At 49.5% G+C, this 18,307-nt stretch overlaps 2 protein-coding genes across 2 annotated transcripts in view; one reads left to right on the top strand and one right to left on the bottom strand.

Annotated features, from left to right (window-relative positions):
- Positions 1 to 1,485: 1,485 nt before the first annotated feature.
- Positions 1,486 to 8,858, top strand: LOC309561686 (histone-lysine N-methyltransferase SETMAR; the record flags this gene model as incomplete). The annotated part of the gene is made up of 2 exons (XM_082265674.1): positions 1,486 to 1,614; positions 8,010 to 8,858. 2 exons carry the CDS (start codon positions 1,486 to 1,488, stop codon positions 8,856 to 8,858), a joined length of 978 nt encoding a protein of 325 aa, XP_082121800.1.
- Positions 8,859 to 16,414: 7,556 nt separating this feature from the next.
- SUMF1 (sulfatase modifying factor 1) overlaps positions 16,415 to 18,307 on the bottom strand; it is a 36,621-nt gene continuing 34,728 nt past the window's right edge. The window contains exon 9 of the mRNA XM_082266151.1: positions 16,415 to 16,637. Within this exon, the coding sequence (XP_082122277.1) occupies positions 16,539 to 16,637 (99 nt within the window). The 3' untranslated portion in view covers positions 16,415 to 16,538. The remainder of the gene's footprint in view (positions 16,638 to 18,307) is intronic.

Below are 18,307 nucleotides of genomic sequence, written 5' to 3'. Positions count from 1 at the left end.
GGGGTGTCGGGATTCTTTAAATGGGGGTGTCAGGGAATTCTTTCGATGGGGGGGGGTGTCGAGGGATTCTTTAGATGGGGGTGTCGAGGGATTCTTTAGATGGGGGTGTCGGGGATTCTTTCGATGGGGGGTGTCGGGGGATTCTTTAAATGGGGGGTGTCGGGGATTCTTTAAATGGGGGTGTCAGGGAATTCTTTCGATGGGGGGGGTGTCGGGAATTCTTTAGATGGGGGTGTTGAGGGATTCTTTAGATGGGGGTGTTGAGGGATTCTTTAGATGGGGGTGTCAGGGATTCTTTAGATGGGGGTGTCGGGGAATTCCTTAGATGGGGGTGTCGGGGGGATTCTTTAGATGGGGGTGTCGGGAATTCTTTAGATTGGGGTGTCAGGGATTCTTTATATGGGGGTGTCGGGGAATTCTTTAGTTTGGGGTGTCGGGGGATTCTTTAGTTGGGGTTGTTGGGGAATTCTTTAGATGGGGGTGTAGGGGAATTCTTTAGTTGGGGTTGTCGGGGAATTCTTTAGATGGGGGTTTCGAGGGATTCTTTAGATGGGGGTGTCGAGGGATTCTTTAGATGGGGGTGTCGGGGAATTCTTTAGATGGGGGTGTCGGGGAATTCTTTAGATGGGGGTGTTGAGGGATTATTTTGATGGGGGTGTCGGGGAATTCTTTAGATGGGGGTGTCGGGGATTCTTTAGATGGGGGTTTCGGGGATTCTTTAGATGGGGGTGTCGGGGAATTCTTTAGATGGGGGTGTCGGGGAATTCTTTAGATGGGGGTGTCGGGGAATTCTTTAGATGGGGGTGTTGGGGGATTCTGCGTTCTGGTAAAGGGAGCCCCCCCAATAGGAGGAGAAACGCTGATCTAGTGGCGCCCTCACTGGACATGAAATTATTTCAGCCAATAGAAATATTCTTTGTATCTCTGCAGACTGCGGAATCCTGAGCCGCCATTGCTTCTTGTCACGCCAGTCCGATCGTTCCTATTGGATCAGCATGACAGCCAGGCAGTTGGTATTTCTAGAAGGGGGCGGGACTTGAACCTCCTATTTTACTGATTATACAATATACTGACACTTCCATGGCTGCCCCTTCTTCTGGATACACCGGTCCTCATTCCCATCCAATGGCTTCAGTACTTTCCAAGCCCCCTGATGCAGATCAGATGTTGTGATTTCACTGGCTGCTTGCTTGCTCAGTGACACAGAAAGTACTGAAGCCTGATGTAGCCAGTAGGGTTGCCACCTCATCCCTTTAAAACAGAACACATATTTATTACACAGGTTCTGTGGCTGATTAAGGTGGTAATTAAATTCACTTAGTGCCTTTTCTGCTTTAAATTTGCTCCAGAACCTGTGTAATAAATATGTGTTCTGTTTTAAAGGGATGAGGTGGCAACCTAGTAGCCAGGCACATTAGCATCTTCGGACAGCCAGAGACAGAATGAAGCATTTCCTAGGACAGGTTCTCTTGTAGGAGGGCTGTAATGATCACTTTCTGTCAGCAGGTGGCGGCAGAGTGCAGGAAGCGGCGGATGGAGGATTTGTGCGGCGGGCAGGAGGCGCTCCCGGTGCCGGTGTGCGGGGGGGCCCGGGGGGAGTTGGGGCCCTTCCAGGTGAGCCGGGGGGGGGGGAGGGGGAATGACTGCACAGTGTGAGGCTTTATGGGAACACATAGAGGCCAGGGAGCACTCTGATTGGCTGAGGGATTTCTTTTACTTTCTGCATGGAGCCCCCCACCCCCCCCCCCCTTATCTCATGCTGGATTCTGATTGGTTGGAGGGAGTTACATTTAACCTCTTCATTACCGCCCAATTCTGACACTTATTACTGTTTTTTATTGGTTGAGCCCGATGGACTTTTTTCAACCTTTGCTGCTATATGTAAAATCATTTTCTTTTTTTTTTTTTTTTGCTAGAAAATTATTTAGAACCCCCAAACATGATTTTTTTTTTTAGCAGAGGCCCTAGAAAACAAAATGGTGGTCATTGAAATTTTTTTATGTCACGGGGCGTTTGCACAGCGGTTTTTTAAATGCAATTTTTTTGGGAACGAATACACTTTAATGAAGTTTATTGCAAAAAAAACACGATAGATGACCCAATTTTTCCCTAAAATGTGAAAGTTGATGTTTCGCCGAGTAAATGGATACCCAACATGTCACGCTTTAATATTGTGCTCGCTCGCGGAATGGCGTGAAACTTAAAGCTCTCCATAGGCGATGATTTAAATGCCTTCACAGATTATCAGTTTAGAGTTACAGAGGAGGTCGGGGGAGGGAATTATTTCTCTCGCTTTTACGATCGCGGCGATACCTCACATGTGTGGTTTGAATGTTTCTTTACATATGTGGGCGTGGTTTATGTATGCGTTCACTTGTGCGCGAGGGATGGGGGTGCTTTAAATTATTTTATTTTTCCTGTTACGTGTTTTATTTTTACACTGCCCTTTTATTTATTTATTTTAATCACTTTTAGACCCCGTTTACACCGGGGCGACCTGGTCACCTCACAGGTCGCCGTAGGTCGTCTCCCATACAGAAGCTATGGACCCATTCTAATAGGAGTGACACAAGTCGCTCCGACTTAGAAAAAGGGTCCGGAACTTCTTTGGGGCGACCCGGAGGCGACCGCCATAGACTTCAATGTTATGAAGTCCGTGGTGGCCGCTCCGAAGTCGCCCGGCAAGTAGCGTCGCCCCAGTGTGAACGGGGTCTTACAAGGAATATAAACTTCCCTTATAATAGGAAAAAGGATGACCGGTCCTCTTTATGGAGAGAATTCCGGGGTTAAAAACAAACAAAATTTCTCCTCTTCCTTTAAAAGCAAAAGATCAAAAAAACATTTTTTCCATTTAAAAAAACAAAACAAATTAACCACTTAAGGACCAGGTATTATTTCATGTCTGAACTCTAAATGATGGAACGGATCGTGTCTCCGGTTCTTTTTTTTATTTTTAGGGCCCTTCTATGTAGACTTTGTGTAACTGCCCCTCCCCCTCCTTCTAAAGCACATGAGTATAACCCCCCCCAACCATCTCAAGCTCACCTAAGCACCTCTTCCTCCCACCCAGAGCAGCCACTCCCACTGCAAGCCTGATTTCAGCTGGTGTGGCCGCTGAATCTTCTCACCAAATGAAAGATGTTTTATAAGAAATACATAAATGAAGGATGTTCTGTATCTTCGCCCGGAATGTCGGCGTATGCAGGGATACCGGTGACTCCCCGCCGGGGGGGCGCTGCACAGCGGGGTGCGCTGTGCGACGACTCTCCGCTGGGGGCACTGTGCGATGACTCCCCGCCAGAGGGCGCTGTGAGGTGACTCCCTGCCGGGGGTGGCGCTGTGCAATGACTCCCCTCCGGGGGGCGCTGTGCGAGTACTCCCCGCCGGGGGGCGCTGTGAGGTGACTCCCCGCCGGGGGGGCGCTGTGCGATGATTCCCCGCCGTGGGGCGATGTGCGATGACTCCCAGTGAGGGGCGCTGTGCGATGACTCCCCGCCGGGGGGCGCTGTGTGATGACTCCCCGCCAGAGGGCGCTGTGAGGTGACTCCCTGCCGGGGGGGGGCGCTGTGCGATGACTCCCCGCCTTGGGGGGGCGCTGTGCGATGACTCCCCGCCAGGGGGAGCGCTGTGCAATGACTCCCCGCCTGGGGGGGGCAATGTGCGATGACTCCCCGCCGGGGGGGGGCGATGTGCGATGACTCCCCGCCGGGGGGCGCTGTGCGATGACTCCCCGCCGGGGGGCGCTGTGCGATGACTCCCCACCGGGGGGCGCTGTGCGATGATTCCCCACCGGGGGGCGCTGTACGATGATTCCCCGCCGGGGGGTGCTGTGCGATGACTCTCTGCGGGGGACTCTGTGAGATGACTCCCCGCCGGGGGGCGCTGTGCGATGATTCCCCGCTGGGGGGCGCTGTGCGATGATTCCCCGCCGGGGGGGGCGATGTGCGATGACTCCCTGCCGGGGGGGCCGATGTGCGATGACTCCCCGCCGGGGGGCGCTGTGCGATGACTCCCCGCCGGGGGGCGCTGTGCGATGACTCCCCGCCGGGGGGCGCTGTGCGATGACTCCCCACCGGGGGGCGCTGTGCGATGATTCCCCGCCGGGGGGCGCTGTACGATGATTCCCCGCCGGGGGGCGCTGTGCGATGACTCTCTGCGGGGGACTCTGTGCGATGACTCCCCGCCGGGGGGCGCTGTGCGATGATTCTCCGCTGGGGGGCGCTGTGCGATGATTCCCCACCGGGGGGCGCTGTGCGATGATTCTCCGCTGGGGGGCGCTGTACGATGATTCCCCGCCGGGGGGTGCTGTGCGATGACTCTCTGCGGGGGACTCTGTGCGATGACTCCCCGCCGGGGGGCACTGTGCGATGATTCTCCGCTGGGGGGCGCTGTGCGATGATTCCCCACCGGGGGGTGCTGTTTGATGACTCCCCACCGGGGGGCACTGTACACAGAGGAACAATGAACAGAAGCTGACAGTTTAATTACACGCCCCCTGAGAGGGGATCGCGGCGGTATTGTGTGCGCTCGACTGTCTACAGAATAATTATACATTCCATGCGATGAAAGAAGCCGTGACATTCCGCCGGGTGCGCATCTTCCAGGCGCTGCGATCGCTGGCGGGGGGAGGGCTGCGATCACAAGGTGAGCCTGGTGGGGGGGCGGGGAGGCACTGCAATCACAAGGTGAGCCTGGCGGGGGGGCAGGGAGGCACTGCAATCACAAGGTGAGCCTGGCGGGGGAAGGGGAGCATTATAAGGCGTCAGTTGTCAGCACTATACGGGGTCCCTGCGTGTCGGCACCGGCGCCTGCTCCACATATGGCGATGGCTTCAGGGCGGAATGTGCGATTTTTCACCTCCGCAGACAGAGCGCCATTGTCTTCTGATTGGCAGAAAATTAAAACCGCAAACAACGGCGCTGATTACCGGCCAAATACCTGCAAAATCAAGTCGTGACACCGATGCCGAGCTCTGCCAGTTCAGGGACCGCGCCAAAGAATTCCCGTTAAAAAAAATGTAAATGTCCCTCCGCTCATCAATAACGATCTGGACTTTCCTTATCGCGGTCCGATCACCGATCTGCCATAAAGGAAGTCCGTGCAACTCTCTGTTCCGCACTCCGCCGTCCAATCACAGAAGACGGAGAATAATGTCATATCACATGATACAAAGTATCAAAATAAATCCGTAACAAAATCATAACAAAGTCCAATAACAATGAATCCTTCTATAGAGAATATGAAACTCCGGAACTCCACAGAGAAACAAACTCCGCCCCCCAAATAAAGTATCTTTTTATATTATAAGATAACATTTCAGACAGAAGACTAATAACAACGTATCACAATACAATAAAGTATTACTAATAAATAATAGAAAACAATACAAATAATATGAAGTCATAACAAAGACTCGTTACAAAGTAAATTAATAACAATGAATCATTTTTTATACGGGTATAAAGTATATCATAAGATAAAATATCAGACAGAAGACTAATAACAATGTATCACAATATAATAAAGTATAAGAGCCGTTCACACCGAGCCTGGGGGTCACACTGAGCCTGGGGGTCACACTGAGCCTGGGGTTCACACCCAGCCTGGGGGGGTCACTAAGCCTGTCTCTCTCTTCCCTGTCTGTATTTATATTGTCTCCCCCTTCCCTGTCTTTACTTACAGTGCCTTGCGAAAGTATTCGGCCCCCTTGAACTTTTCGACCTTTTGCCACATTTCAGGCTTCAAACATAAAGATATAAAACTGTAATTTTTTGTGAAGAATCAAGTGGGACACAATCATGAAGTGGAACGAAATTTATTGGATATTTCAAACTTTTTTAATAAATAAAAAACTGAAAAATTGGGCGTGCAAAATTATTCAGCCCCCTTAAGTTAATACTTTGTAGCGCCACCTTTTGCTGCGATTACAGCTGTAAGTCGCTTGGGGTATGTCTCTATCAGTTTTGCACATCGAGAGACTGAAATTTTTGCCCATTCCTCCTTGCAAAACAGCTGGAGCTCAGTGAGGTTGGATGGAGAGCGTTTGTGAACAGCAGTTTTCAGTTCTTTCCACAGATTCTCGATTGGATTCAGGTCTGGACTTTGACTTGGCCATTCTAACACCTGGATATGTTTATTTGTGAACCATTCCATTGTAGATTTTGCTTTATGTTTTGGATCATTGTCTTGTTGGAAGACAAATCTCTGTCCCAGTCTCAGGTCTTTTGCAGACTCCATCAGGTTTTCTTCCAGAATGGTCCTGTATTTGGCTCCATCCATCTTCCCATCAATTTTAACCATCTTCCCTGTCCCTGCTGAAGAAAAGCAGGCCCAAACCATGATGCTGCCACCACCATGTTTCACAGTGGGGATGGTGTGTTCAGGGTGATGAGCTGTGTTGCTTTTACACCAAACATAACGTTTTACATTGTTGCCAAAAAGTTTGATTTTGGTTTCATCTGAGCAGAGCGCCTTCTTCCACATGTTTGGTGTCTCCCAGGTGGCTTGTGGCAAACTTTAAACGACACTTTTTATGGATAAGAAATGGCTTTCTTCTTGCCACTCTTCCATAAAGGGCAGATTTGTGCAGTATACGACTGATTGTTGTCCTATGGACAGAGTCTCCCACCTCAGCTGTAGATCTCTGCAGTTCATCCAGAGTGATCATGGGCCTCTTGGCTGCATCTCTGATCAGTCTTCTCCTTGTATGAGCTGAAAGTTTAGAGGGACGGCCAGGTCTTCGTAGATTTGCAGTGGTCTGATACTCCTTCCATTTCAATATTATCGCTTGCACAGTGCTCCTTGGGATGTTTAAAGCTTGGGAAATCTTTTTGTATCCAAATCCGGCTTTAAACTTCTCCACAACAGTATCTCGGACCTGGCTGGTGTGTTCCTTGTTCTTCATGATGCTCTCTGCGCTTTAAACGGACCTCTGAGACTATCACAGTGCAGGTGCATTTATACGGAGACTTGATTACACACAGGTGGATTCTATTTATCATCATTAGTCATTTAGGTCAACATTGGATCATTCAGAGATCCTCACTGAACTTCTGGAGAGAGTTTGCTGCACTGAAAGTAAAGGGGCTGAATAATTTTGCACGCCCAATTTTTCAGTTTTTTATTTGTTAAAAAAGTTTGAAATATCCAATAAATTTCGTTCCACTTCATGATTGTGTCCCACTTGTTGTTGATTCTTCACAAAAAATTACAGTTTTATATCTTTATGTTTGAAGTCTGAAATGTGGCAAAAGGTCGCAAAGTTCAAGGGGGGCCGAATACTTTCGGAAGGCACTGTATATTGTCTCTCTCTTCCCTGTCTGTACTTATATTGTCTCTCTCTTCCCTCTGTACTTATATTGTCTCTCTCTTTCCTGTCTGTACTTCTATTGTCTCTCTCTTCTCTGTCTGTACTTATATTGTCTCTCTCTTCCCTGGGTGTACTTATATTGTCTCTCTCCCCTGTCTGTATTTATATTGTCTCTCTCTCCCCTGTCTGTACTTATATTGTCTCTCTCTTCCCTGTCTGTACTTATATTGTCTCTCTCTCCCCTGTCTGTATTTATATTGTCTCTCTCTTCTCTGTCTGTATTTATATTGTCTCTCTCTCTCCCCTGGGTGTACTTATATTGTCTCTCTCCCCTGTCTGTATTTATATTGTCTCTCTCTCCCCTGTCTGTACTTATATTGTCTCTCTCTCCCCTGTCTGTACTTATATTGTCTCTCTCCCCTGTCTGTACTTATATTGTCTCTCTCTCCCCTGTCTGTATTTATATTGTCTCTCTCTCCCCTGTCTGTACTTATATTGTCTCTCTCTCCCCTGTCTGTACTTATATTGTCTCTCTCTTCCCTGGGTGTACTTATATTGTCTCTCTCTCCCCTGTCTGTACTTATATTGTCTCTCTCTCCCCTGTCTGTACTTATATTGTCTCTCTCTCCCCTGTCTGTACTTATATTGTCTCTCTCTCCCCTGTCTGTATTTATATTGTCTCTCTCTCTTCCCCCTGCAGTACACCCCGGATCTGATCGCCGGCCCCGGAGCGGATTTGGACCCGAGTGAAGTGACCCTCCAGGGGTGTGACTGTGGAGGTCGGGGGTGTGTGGAGGGGCGGTGCCTGTGTCTGCCGCGGGGTGTGAACTATGTGAAGGGGCGGGTGATCCTGGGCCGGGACACGCCCATCCTGGAATGTAACGTCCTGTGTGGCTGCGCAGAGACTTGTGCCAACCGGGAGACGCAGCGCGGCCTGCAGTTCCAACTAGAGGTGTGCAGGATGCCTGGTAAGGGGTGGGGCCTGCGCACAAAAGAGGCGGTACCCAGCGGGCGCTTTGTCTGCGAGTACGCGGGGGAGGTGCTTGGGGAAGAGGAGGCGTGTCGTAGGATAAAATCGCAGGACCCCAACGCCAACAATTACATCATCGCTGTGCGGGAGCACCTTGATGACGGGCGGATGCTGCGGACGTACGTGGACCCGACTCGGATCGGAAACATTGGCCGCTTCCTCAACCACTCCTGCCGGCCCAACCTGGCCATGCTGCCGGTGCGGAGTCACTCCATGGTGCCCCGCCTGGCGCTATTCGCCGCTCGCCATATTCAGGCCGGAGAGGAGTTGTGTTACGACTATTCCGGGAGATCGTTCAACGCAGAACCTCAGACTCTGGAGGAGGAGCGTGCGGGGCCCTGGAAGAGTCTGGAGTGTGCGGGACACGGGGGCCCGGGGCCCCGGATGAGTCCGGAGACGGAGGGTGCGGGACATGGGGGCCCGGGGCCCCGGAAGAGGTGCCTGTGCGGCACTGACGTCTGTTCCGGGTATTTACCCTTCGATGGTTCCTTGTATGGAGAAAACGCACCAAAATCCTAACAGAAAACAACCGACATTTATTTAATAAAAAAAATCTGTTTTCACCTTTTTTTCCTCCTTTGTTACATCTCAGCGCTGGACGTCTCCTGCAGCCACTTTACAGCCACTTCCTGTCTACATACACCCCCACCAATGGCGGCATTTCTCAAAGAAAGATTCTGGATGGTGACAATGATAGACTTAAGGGGGGGCTGGGGGGAGGATTTAAGAATGAAGGGGGGGGGCGGCGGGAGGATAGAAGATTGGGGCGGGGGAGAATCGAGGACTGAAGGGAGGGGCAGGGGGAGGATAGAAGATTGAAGGGGGGGTGGGGGGAGGATAGAGGACTGAAGGGGGGAGCAAGGGAGAATAGAGGACTAAAGGGGGAGCAGGGGGAGGATAGCAGACTGAAGGGGTGGGGGGAGGATAGAAGATTGAATGGGGCGGGGGAAGGATAGAAGACTAAAGGGGGGGATAGAAGACTGAAGGGGGAGGATAGAGGACTGAAGGGGGGCCAGGGGGAGGATAGAAGGCTGAAGGGGGGGGGGCAAGGGAGAATAGAGGACTAAAGGGGGAGCAGGGGGAGGATAGCAGACTGAAGGGGGGAGGGGGGGAGGATAGAAGATTAGGGGGGTGGGGGGAGGATAGAAGATTGAATGGGGCGGGGGAAGGATAGAAGACTAAAGGGGGGATAGAAGACTGAAGGGGGAGGATAGAGGACTGAAGGGGGGCCAGGGGGAGGATAGAAGGCTGAAATGGGGGCGGGGGAGGATATAAGATTGAAGGGGGTAGAGGACTGAAGGGGGAGTGGGGGGAGGATAGAAGACTGAAGGGGGGGCGGGGGAGGATAGAAGATTGAAGGGGGGGGCGGGGGAGGATAGAAGACTGAAGGGGGATGGGGGGAGGATAGAAGATTGAAGGGGGGCAGGGGGAGGATAGAGGACTAAAGAGGGGCGCGGCAGGAGGATAGAGGACTGAAGGGGGGGGAGAAGGAGGATGGAAGTTTGAAGGGGGGCGGGGGAGGATAGAAGATTGAAGGGGGGGGCGGGGGGAGGATAGAACACTGAAGGGGGGCACGGCGGGAGGATAGAGGACTGAAGGGGGGCGCGGCAGGAGGATAGAGGACTGAAGTGGGGGAGAAGGAGGATAGAAGTTTGAAGGGGGGGCGGGGGAGGATAGAAGATTGAAGGGGGGGGCGGGGTAGGATAGAAGATTGAAGGGGGGGGCGGGGGGAGGATAGAAGATTGAAGAGGATAGAAGATTGAAGGGGGCGGGGAGGATAGAAAATTGAAGGAGGAGTAGAGGACTGAAGGGGGGGCGGGGGAGGATAGAAGATTGAAGGGGGGAGGATAGAGGACTGAAGGGGGGCAGGGGGAGGATAGAAGACTGAAGGGGGGGCGGGGGAGGATAGAAGATTGAAGGGGGTAGAAGATTGAAGGGGGGGCGGGGGGAGGATAGAAGGCTTAAAGGGGGGGGATAGAGGACTGAAGGGGGGGGTGGAGGGGATAGAAGACTGAAGGGGGATGGGGGGAGGATAGAAGATTGAAGGGGAGGATAGAAGACTGAAGGGGGCGCAGGGGGAGGATACAGGACTGAAGAGGGGGCGGGGGGAGGATAGAAGATTGAACGGGGGGGCGGGGGAGGATAGAAGACTGAAGGGGGGCACGGCGGGAGGATAGAGGACTGAAGGGGGGCGCGGCAGGAGGATAGAAGTTTGAAGGGGGGGGCGGGGGGAGGATAGAAGATTGAAGGGGGGGCGGGGGGAGGATAGAAGATTGAAGGGGGGCGGGGGTGGAGAATAGAATATTGAAGGGGGGGGTGGGGGGGATAGAAGATTGAAGGGGGGTGGCGGGAGGATAGAAGATTGAAGGGGGGCTGGGGGAGGATAGAAGATTGAAGGGGGAGTGGGGGGAGGATAGAAGATTGAAGGGGGGCGGGGGGAGGATAGAAGATTGGATGGGGGGAGGATAGAGGACTGAAGGGGGATTTAAATGTGAAATATTCCATACAGATAATTACAAATGATATCCAGCAGGGGAGGAGCCCAGCAGGGGAGGAGACCGGCCCATGCAGGTCTTAGTATCAGTCCTCGGTCACAGTGATTGGTCAGTGATAGAAGTCGCACCGCACTGCCAGCAATGTCGCATCGATGTGAAGAAAGATTTCTTACTTCTGGTAATTTGGGGACTTGCAGAGATATTTCTATATGAAGCCACAGAGATGTCCTTCCAGTCACACCCGAAGTCACAGCTGTGAAATGATTTCAGGTGAAGTCGCACAATTTCAAAGCCACATTCAATGTTAGCCGGGGGTCAGGGAGATCAGATTACAAAGAGTGCCTCAGACCCCCCATTCTATCTTGGCAGAGATGGGGTCACCTGGCAGAGATGGGGTCACCTGGCAGAGATGGGATCTCCTGGCAGAGATGGGGTCACCTGGCAGAGATGGGATCTCCTGGCAGAGATGGGGACACCTGGCAGAGATGGGATCTCCTGGCAGAGATGGGGACACCTGGCAGAGATGGGATCACCTGGCAGAGATGGGATCTCCTGGCAGAGATGGGGTCACCTGGCAGAGATGGGATCTCCTGGCAGAGATGGGGACACCTGGCAGAGATGGGATCTCCTGGCAGAGATGGGGACACCTGGCAGAGATGGGATCTCCTGGCAGAGATGGGATCTCCTGGCAGAGATGGGGGGTCAACTGGCAGAGATGGGGGGTCAACTGGCAGAGATGGGCGGTCACCTGGCAGAGATGGGGTCACCTGGCAGAGATGGGGTCAACTGGCAGAGATGGGCGGTCACCTGGCAGAGATGGGGTCACCTGGCAGAGACGGAATATACTTTTAGTCATCTGATAAAATGTTTGGGATGCCGCATGGAATAAATTCTTCTCATTCATCAAACATGCCGATGACTAAAAGTATATCCCGTCTCTGCCAATCAGAGGAAGGGGGCGTGTCCATCTCCTATGAGTCACTCTGCACTGTGTGTAGTCTGATCTCCCTGATATTTCTGTATTGAATCTTTATTCTACAGATAAACATTTATTACCGAACCATCTAAAGTGTGCAGAAGACGAAGCCACCAGGTGATCCCATTTCTGGCAGGTGAGAGGAAGGGGGCGTGTCGATCTTCTATGAGTCACTCAGTGATGGGGAGCCTTGGCACCCCAGATGTTCTGGAACTATATTTCCCATGATGCTCCTGTACTCTGCAGTGTAGTTGAGCATGATGGGATATGTAGTTCCAGAACATCTGGGTTGCCAAGGTTCCCCATCACTGATTCTCTATAATAAATGTGGAAGCAAAAAAATGACTGCGCTACCTAATAAGTGAAGAAGCAGATGACACCAATCACTAGACAATGAAGTGATAAACAGTATACAAAACAAAACAAATGTGCAGCGCTGAGATTAATAAATAAGTATAAGTGAATAATACATAAGAGTCCAACAAACATGAAAAGTCCATAAAAAAATTTCATGTGAATAATGGTGATGAAAAAAATTCCAGCAAAGAATATTGTGAACTAGTTGTGCAGCAAATCCCAACACCAGTGAAGATAAAGTGGATTGCGCTCACCAGATGGATGGGACCCAGATACCATATAGTATAGGGGTCAAACAGGCTTGAGGGAGTGATGATGGAATGTCCCAGCAGGATTCACCGACCTCGATGGATAACATGTAGATCAGTGGCGAGCAGAGTTGTATAAAGTACTCGAAACCCATACTTGAGTAAAAGTACAAGTGCTCGATAAAAAAGTGACTTGAGTAGAAGTGGAAGTGCTCGATGAAAAAGTGACTTGAGTAGAAGTACTAAAGTATTCAACATTTTTTGTACTTAAGTATTGCAAGTAGTTTTTTTTTTTTAAAAATTGCTACTCAAGTACTGAAAGTAAAAGTACAAGTACTGTGTTATGTAGTTATTAAAGAAAGAAGTCAAAAGTTTGAACATCATATTGTTTTTTATCATTTCAAATGCAGCTTTTATTTATACATACAGTAGCATTTATTTTCCTATGCGCTGATAATACACAATGTTTTGAGCTTCATGAAACCTCCATCTACTGTTCTGGCAGTGGTAATTTTTATAATTGTAACGAGTAACTATGCAGCACAAAAAAAAAATATCGGAGTAGAAGTATTGAAATCATTGAAAAAATGTAGTGAAGTAAAAGTGGAAGTAGGAGAAAAAAATTCTACTCCAGGAAAGTACAGATACCGCCTTTCGGTACTTAAGTACAGTAGTGAAGTAGTTCTACTTCGTTACTATACATCTCTGGTGGCGAGTATGAACACTCAAAGTCTCCACTGGCTGATGGTGTCCTGTTCTGGAGGTTGATGTGGAGCTCCTCTGGTGACTCTTCTATGGTTGGGTGACTTCTGACTCTTCCCAGCACGGTGACCGGACATGAAGGGGGAAATCTCTCCCAACTCTCGGCTTCTCTTCCTCACACCTCTCAGCCAGGACAAGAAGCCTCCATCTTCCATCGGGGACACGGAGGAGAGACAGAGAAGATCCTCACACAGGTCAGAGCAGAATCAGCTTCATGTCTACAGTCTGCACATTGCAGGCCTAGGACCCCCCACAAGGTGGAATGACACTTTAAGGGGAACTTTCCCCTGATTGTGAACACTTGTGAGCAGGAGGAAGAGAAGCCGAGAGTTGGGAGAGATTTCCCCCTTCATGTCCGGTCACCGTGCTGGGAAGAGTCAGAAGTCACCCAACCATAGAAGAGTCATCAGAGGAGCTCCACATCAACCTCCAGAACAGGACATCATCAGCCAGTGGAGACTTTGAGTGTTCATACTCGCCACCAGAGATGTATAGTAACGAAGTAGAACTACTTCACTACTGTACTAAGTACGGAAAGGCGGTATCTGTACTTTCCTGGAGTAGAATTTTTTTCTCCTACTTCCACTTTTACTTCACTACATTTTTTCAATGATTTCAATACTTCTACTCCGATATTTTTTTTTTGTACATAGTTACTCGTTACTATTATAAAAATTACCACTGCCAGAACAGTAGATGGAAGTTTCATGAAGCTCAAAACATTGTATTATCAGCGCATACGGAAATAAAAGCTACTGTATGTATAAATAAAAGCTGCATTTGAAATGATAAAAAACAATATGATGTTCAAACTTTTGACTTCTTTCTTTAATAACTACATAACACAGTACTTGTACTTTCAGTACTTGAGTAGCATTTTTTTTTTTCAAAACTACTGGTACTTTTACTTTCAGTACTTGAGTAGCAAAATTATTAAAAAAACTACTTGCAATACTTAAGTACAAAAAATGTTGAATATTTTAGTACTTCTACTCAAGTCACTTTTTCATCGAGCACTTCCACTTCTATTCAAGTCACTTTTTTATCGAGCACTTGTACTTTTACTCGAGTATGGGTTTCGAGTACTTTATACAACTCTGCTCGCCACTGATCTACACGTTATCCATCGAGGTCGGTGAATCCTGCTGGGACATTCCATCATCACTCCCTCAAGCCTGTTTGACCCCTATACTATATGGTATCTGGGTCCCATCCATCTGGTGAGCGCAATCCACTTTATCTTCACTGGTGTTGGGATTTGCTGCACAACTAGTTCACAATATTCTTTGCTGGAATTTTTTTCATCACCATTATTCACATGAAATTTTTTTATGGACTTTTCATGTTTGTTGGACTCTTATGTATTATTCACTTATACTTATTTATTAATCTCAGCGCTGCACATTTGTTTTGTTTTTTTATACTGATTCTCTATAGTAAGAAATCTTTATCCTACTTACACAGGATCCATTCTTCTCTGTAAATCTTTGATGCATAGAATTATACAAAGTATCAATTGGTGAATCTCTGAAGGAATGAAAATCCGGGATCCCCTCCCCTCTAATGACAGTGTGTGAGTGTCGGTTCTGGGAGCGTCCATAGCGCAGCGAGGGTCTCTTTGTAACGAATGAATCTTTATTGGTGTACGATGTGCGTCGTCCCTTCCTCCAGCTGCGGCTTATTATAGCACAGAGGGGCGGCTGGGAATCCGCCCCCCCATAAACTGTCCCTGTCACTACTTCCTGATGGGGCCCCCCCCCATTCCCTCCCCTCCCCCCTCACACAGCAAGAGGCGACCATGAAAAAAAATCACAAAAATAATTTTATTCAAATAATTTCTGTACAAAAGGTAGAAAATACAAAATTAACAGATCAGTCCACATAAAACCACCACTAAGACAGCGTCACCCGGTGGATGGGGACTCCGGACAGCGTCACCCGGTGGATGGGGACTCCGGACAGCGCCACCCGGTGGATGGGGACTCCGGACAGCGTCACCCGGTGGATGGGGACTCCGGACAGCGCCACCCGGTGGATGGGGACTCCGGACAGCGCCACCCGGTGGATGGGGACTCCCGACAGGCACCTGATTTCCTGCAGCTCCTCACATGGCCTTTCCTCCATTCACACCTTGAGCGTTTCGGCGGTGCTGCTTGCGGGGCTTTCCGCGTCTTTGAATCTTTTTTTTGTAGCCAATTTGTTGTTAGAATAAATAATGCAGAACGCATCAAAAACGCACCACACGCTTTTCTGCTGGAAACAAAAGAAGAAAAAAAGCAGTATTTTGCGTGTAAAAAAGTCGCTGACCCTTTCCAAAAACGCAGAGGCACAAAAATGCATTGATGTGAACGTGTTCCATAGGAACCCATGTTAAAAATAATGTCCTGCATTTCTGAAAAAAAAAAACGCATTAGTGTGAATCGAGCCTTAGAGTCTCACTCCTTCTGCTGAATTCTCTGCAGCAGAGAAAGGGAGGTCTTCATGTTTGCTGAGTGTTCAGCAGAAGGAGTGAGACTAGTCAAGTTTCTCTGCAGGAGATGAGGCTGATTGGAAGCCACCATCCACCCATAAATGGAACCAGCTGCTGGGTGGACTGACACCTTTAAAAATGCTGGCTGCCTGGCATCCATCCTGCTACACAGACTGAAGAACGACTGCAAAAAGAAAACCAGCTCAGTCACAGCTGAGATACCAGATTTCACCAGCAGGGGGGCTGTGTGTGAAGTAGCTGCAGATTTGGACTAATGGGACCTGCAAAAGCCGTCTGCGTGAGGCTTTGTCCTGACATTGTTCCTCCCTCCTCGAAATAAAACAGTCTCTGCAGCAACCCTCTTTCTTTTATCTGCATACAGCGTCTCTTTTAATGAAGCATCACATGGTGCACTTATGTGGCTAGCTTGGATAAAGGGAGGGGGGGGGGGGGCAATGCAGAAGAAAGCCATCAGGGTGCCCTAAACACTGGCAGCTTTTCCAGATCCCACTTTGATCAGAAAATTTGCACCATGCAGCGCCCCCTCTGCTTTTCTGGTGGAATCTGGTATTGCAGCGTGACCTGAATTGGGTGTTATATTTGCTAAGCTGGGTGGAGTTTCTGATGTCTGCCAGGAGTACGGAGATTTCTTTGCTTGAATCCCCGTCCTGCGGGTGAGACTCGGAGCCCGATAATTCGCATGGAATGTCGCTGTGATACAAGTGAATGGAAGAAAATGGCAGCAATTGCAGCACCATCTGATTTCTGATTGGCTGCCGTGATAGAAGACACATGAAATGATTAGAAATCTTCAAGTGTGTGATGGGACTTTCCACACGGGTGTCCCGGCCTGTGATTGGCTACGGTGGGTGGTGCTGCCCTCCGGCCGGGCTACTTTGCGTCTGCAGCGCAGCGGAAGCCGAGATTGGAGGCGGAGCTGTCCGGGGTGTTCTGGCTGCGAGCCGCACATCGGTACCTATAGCAATAAGACTGAGAGAAGAAGGAGAGGATCAGGATAGAGAATGATGTGCGTTCTGTCTACAGGAAGCAAACAAGCAGGAGGGCCTTTCACCAGACTCGTCAATCATAAAATGTATTGATTGGGGAACTGATCACCAATCAGACGTGGGGGGGAATTATGCAGTATACCCATTCACTCATTGTGCACCCCACCCCCACCTAACCCACTGCCTGCATCACCAATTGCCCCCAAGACCCCGTTCACACCCGAAGAGTTTCAATGATCAATACTGGGATTTCCATTACATTCACACCTGAGCAGAGTCACTCACTGGAATACGTATACTGGTTTATTCATACTAGCGGTTAAGCTGCACTCTTACTGCTCCTCAACCACTACCCACTTCAGCTGCAGAGGCAGCGGCCAGGTGTGTACACATGCTGCGGGATCGGCAAAAATTATACCCCCCCCCCGTCTCTTGTGGTGGGTGCGACGAGTGGATGGGGCCGCTCTGTAAGTAAGCTAATGCAAGGTTTACGTGGTTGAGGGCCGGTTTACACCACATGCAGTCCGGTGCGGTTTTTTTCTGCATCAAAAACTCATAGAAAGTAGGTTATATGGTTTCCAATGGCTTATAAAAAAAAAAAAGGCAATGGTGATGGTGTGGTTTCCAATAGCACAGTTCACACCAGTGCATCCCAGAATTCCAGAAAAAAAAAGAAGAACATGCTGCATTTTTTCCTGCACTGGAACGCTGTAAAATGCATAAAAAATGCACTGGAACACACGTGTCCTTATTTGGGTTAAGAAAAAAAAGAGGGGGGGGGGGAAATGCACAGGACTGCATCAAAAACGCACCAAAAACGCGCATGCAGAAAAGAATCCGGACTGCATTTTTATGGTGTGAACTGACCCTAAAGCAGGCGGTGAGGAGGTAACACCCGAAACACCCCCCTTCCAAATGCTCAGCACTGCTGGTCTGAACGACCTTCTTCTGTTCCCGAGTCGCTCAGTATGGCACCCACAGACTTGCCTAAAAAACACCTTTTCTTGCCTAGAAAGTAGATTTCCATTGGCTAAAAACAAATAAATAAAAATTGTTCAACCTCAAAACACATTAAATCCTTCATAGATTTTTTTTTTGGGGGGGGGGGGGTTGCCTGTGATACCCTCGCATTACCATTTTTTGTAGTTTTCAGCACTGATAATTTGACTGATGATTACTCAGTCATGCCAAATTTATTTTATGTATTTTTAAATACAGAGCTTTCTTTTAGTGTTATGTCTTTATTAAGTTGATTGTAAAGGTTTTTTTTTTTTTAAATCAAACATGTTATACTTACCTGCTCAGTGTAAGGGTTTTTCACAGAGCAGCCCTGAACCTCCTCTTCTTGGGTGTCCCGGCGTCCCTTCTGGCTCCTCCTCTTCATTGGGTGCCCCCACAGAGAGCCGCTTTCCATAGGGGCGCCTGTGTGAGCGAGCTCACGAGTCCTGCTGCATCTATTGACACAGACAGCAGGACTCGGCCCCGCCCCCCCGGCTCCCATGTCACTGGATTTGATTGAGCCAATGGCTCCTGCTGCTATCAATCTGTCCAATGAGGACCCGAGACAGCGGCTGGAGCCACTGGGATTGTCACCGGAACCATTGGGTTCAGGTAAGAAAAATGGGGGTCTGGGGGGGGGGGGGGGGGGAGGTC

The sequence above is a fragment of the Pelophylax lessonae genome, assembly GCF_965119305.1.
Source record: "Pelophylax lessonae genome assembly, chromosome: 8".
NCBI classification, from domain to species: Eukaryota; Metazoa; Chordata; class Amphibia; order Anura; family Ranidae; genus Pelophylax; species Pelophylax lessonae.
Note: the sequence above shows the minus strand (reverse complement) of the source record. Positions and strands in the feature narration are given on the sequence as shown.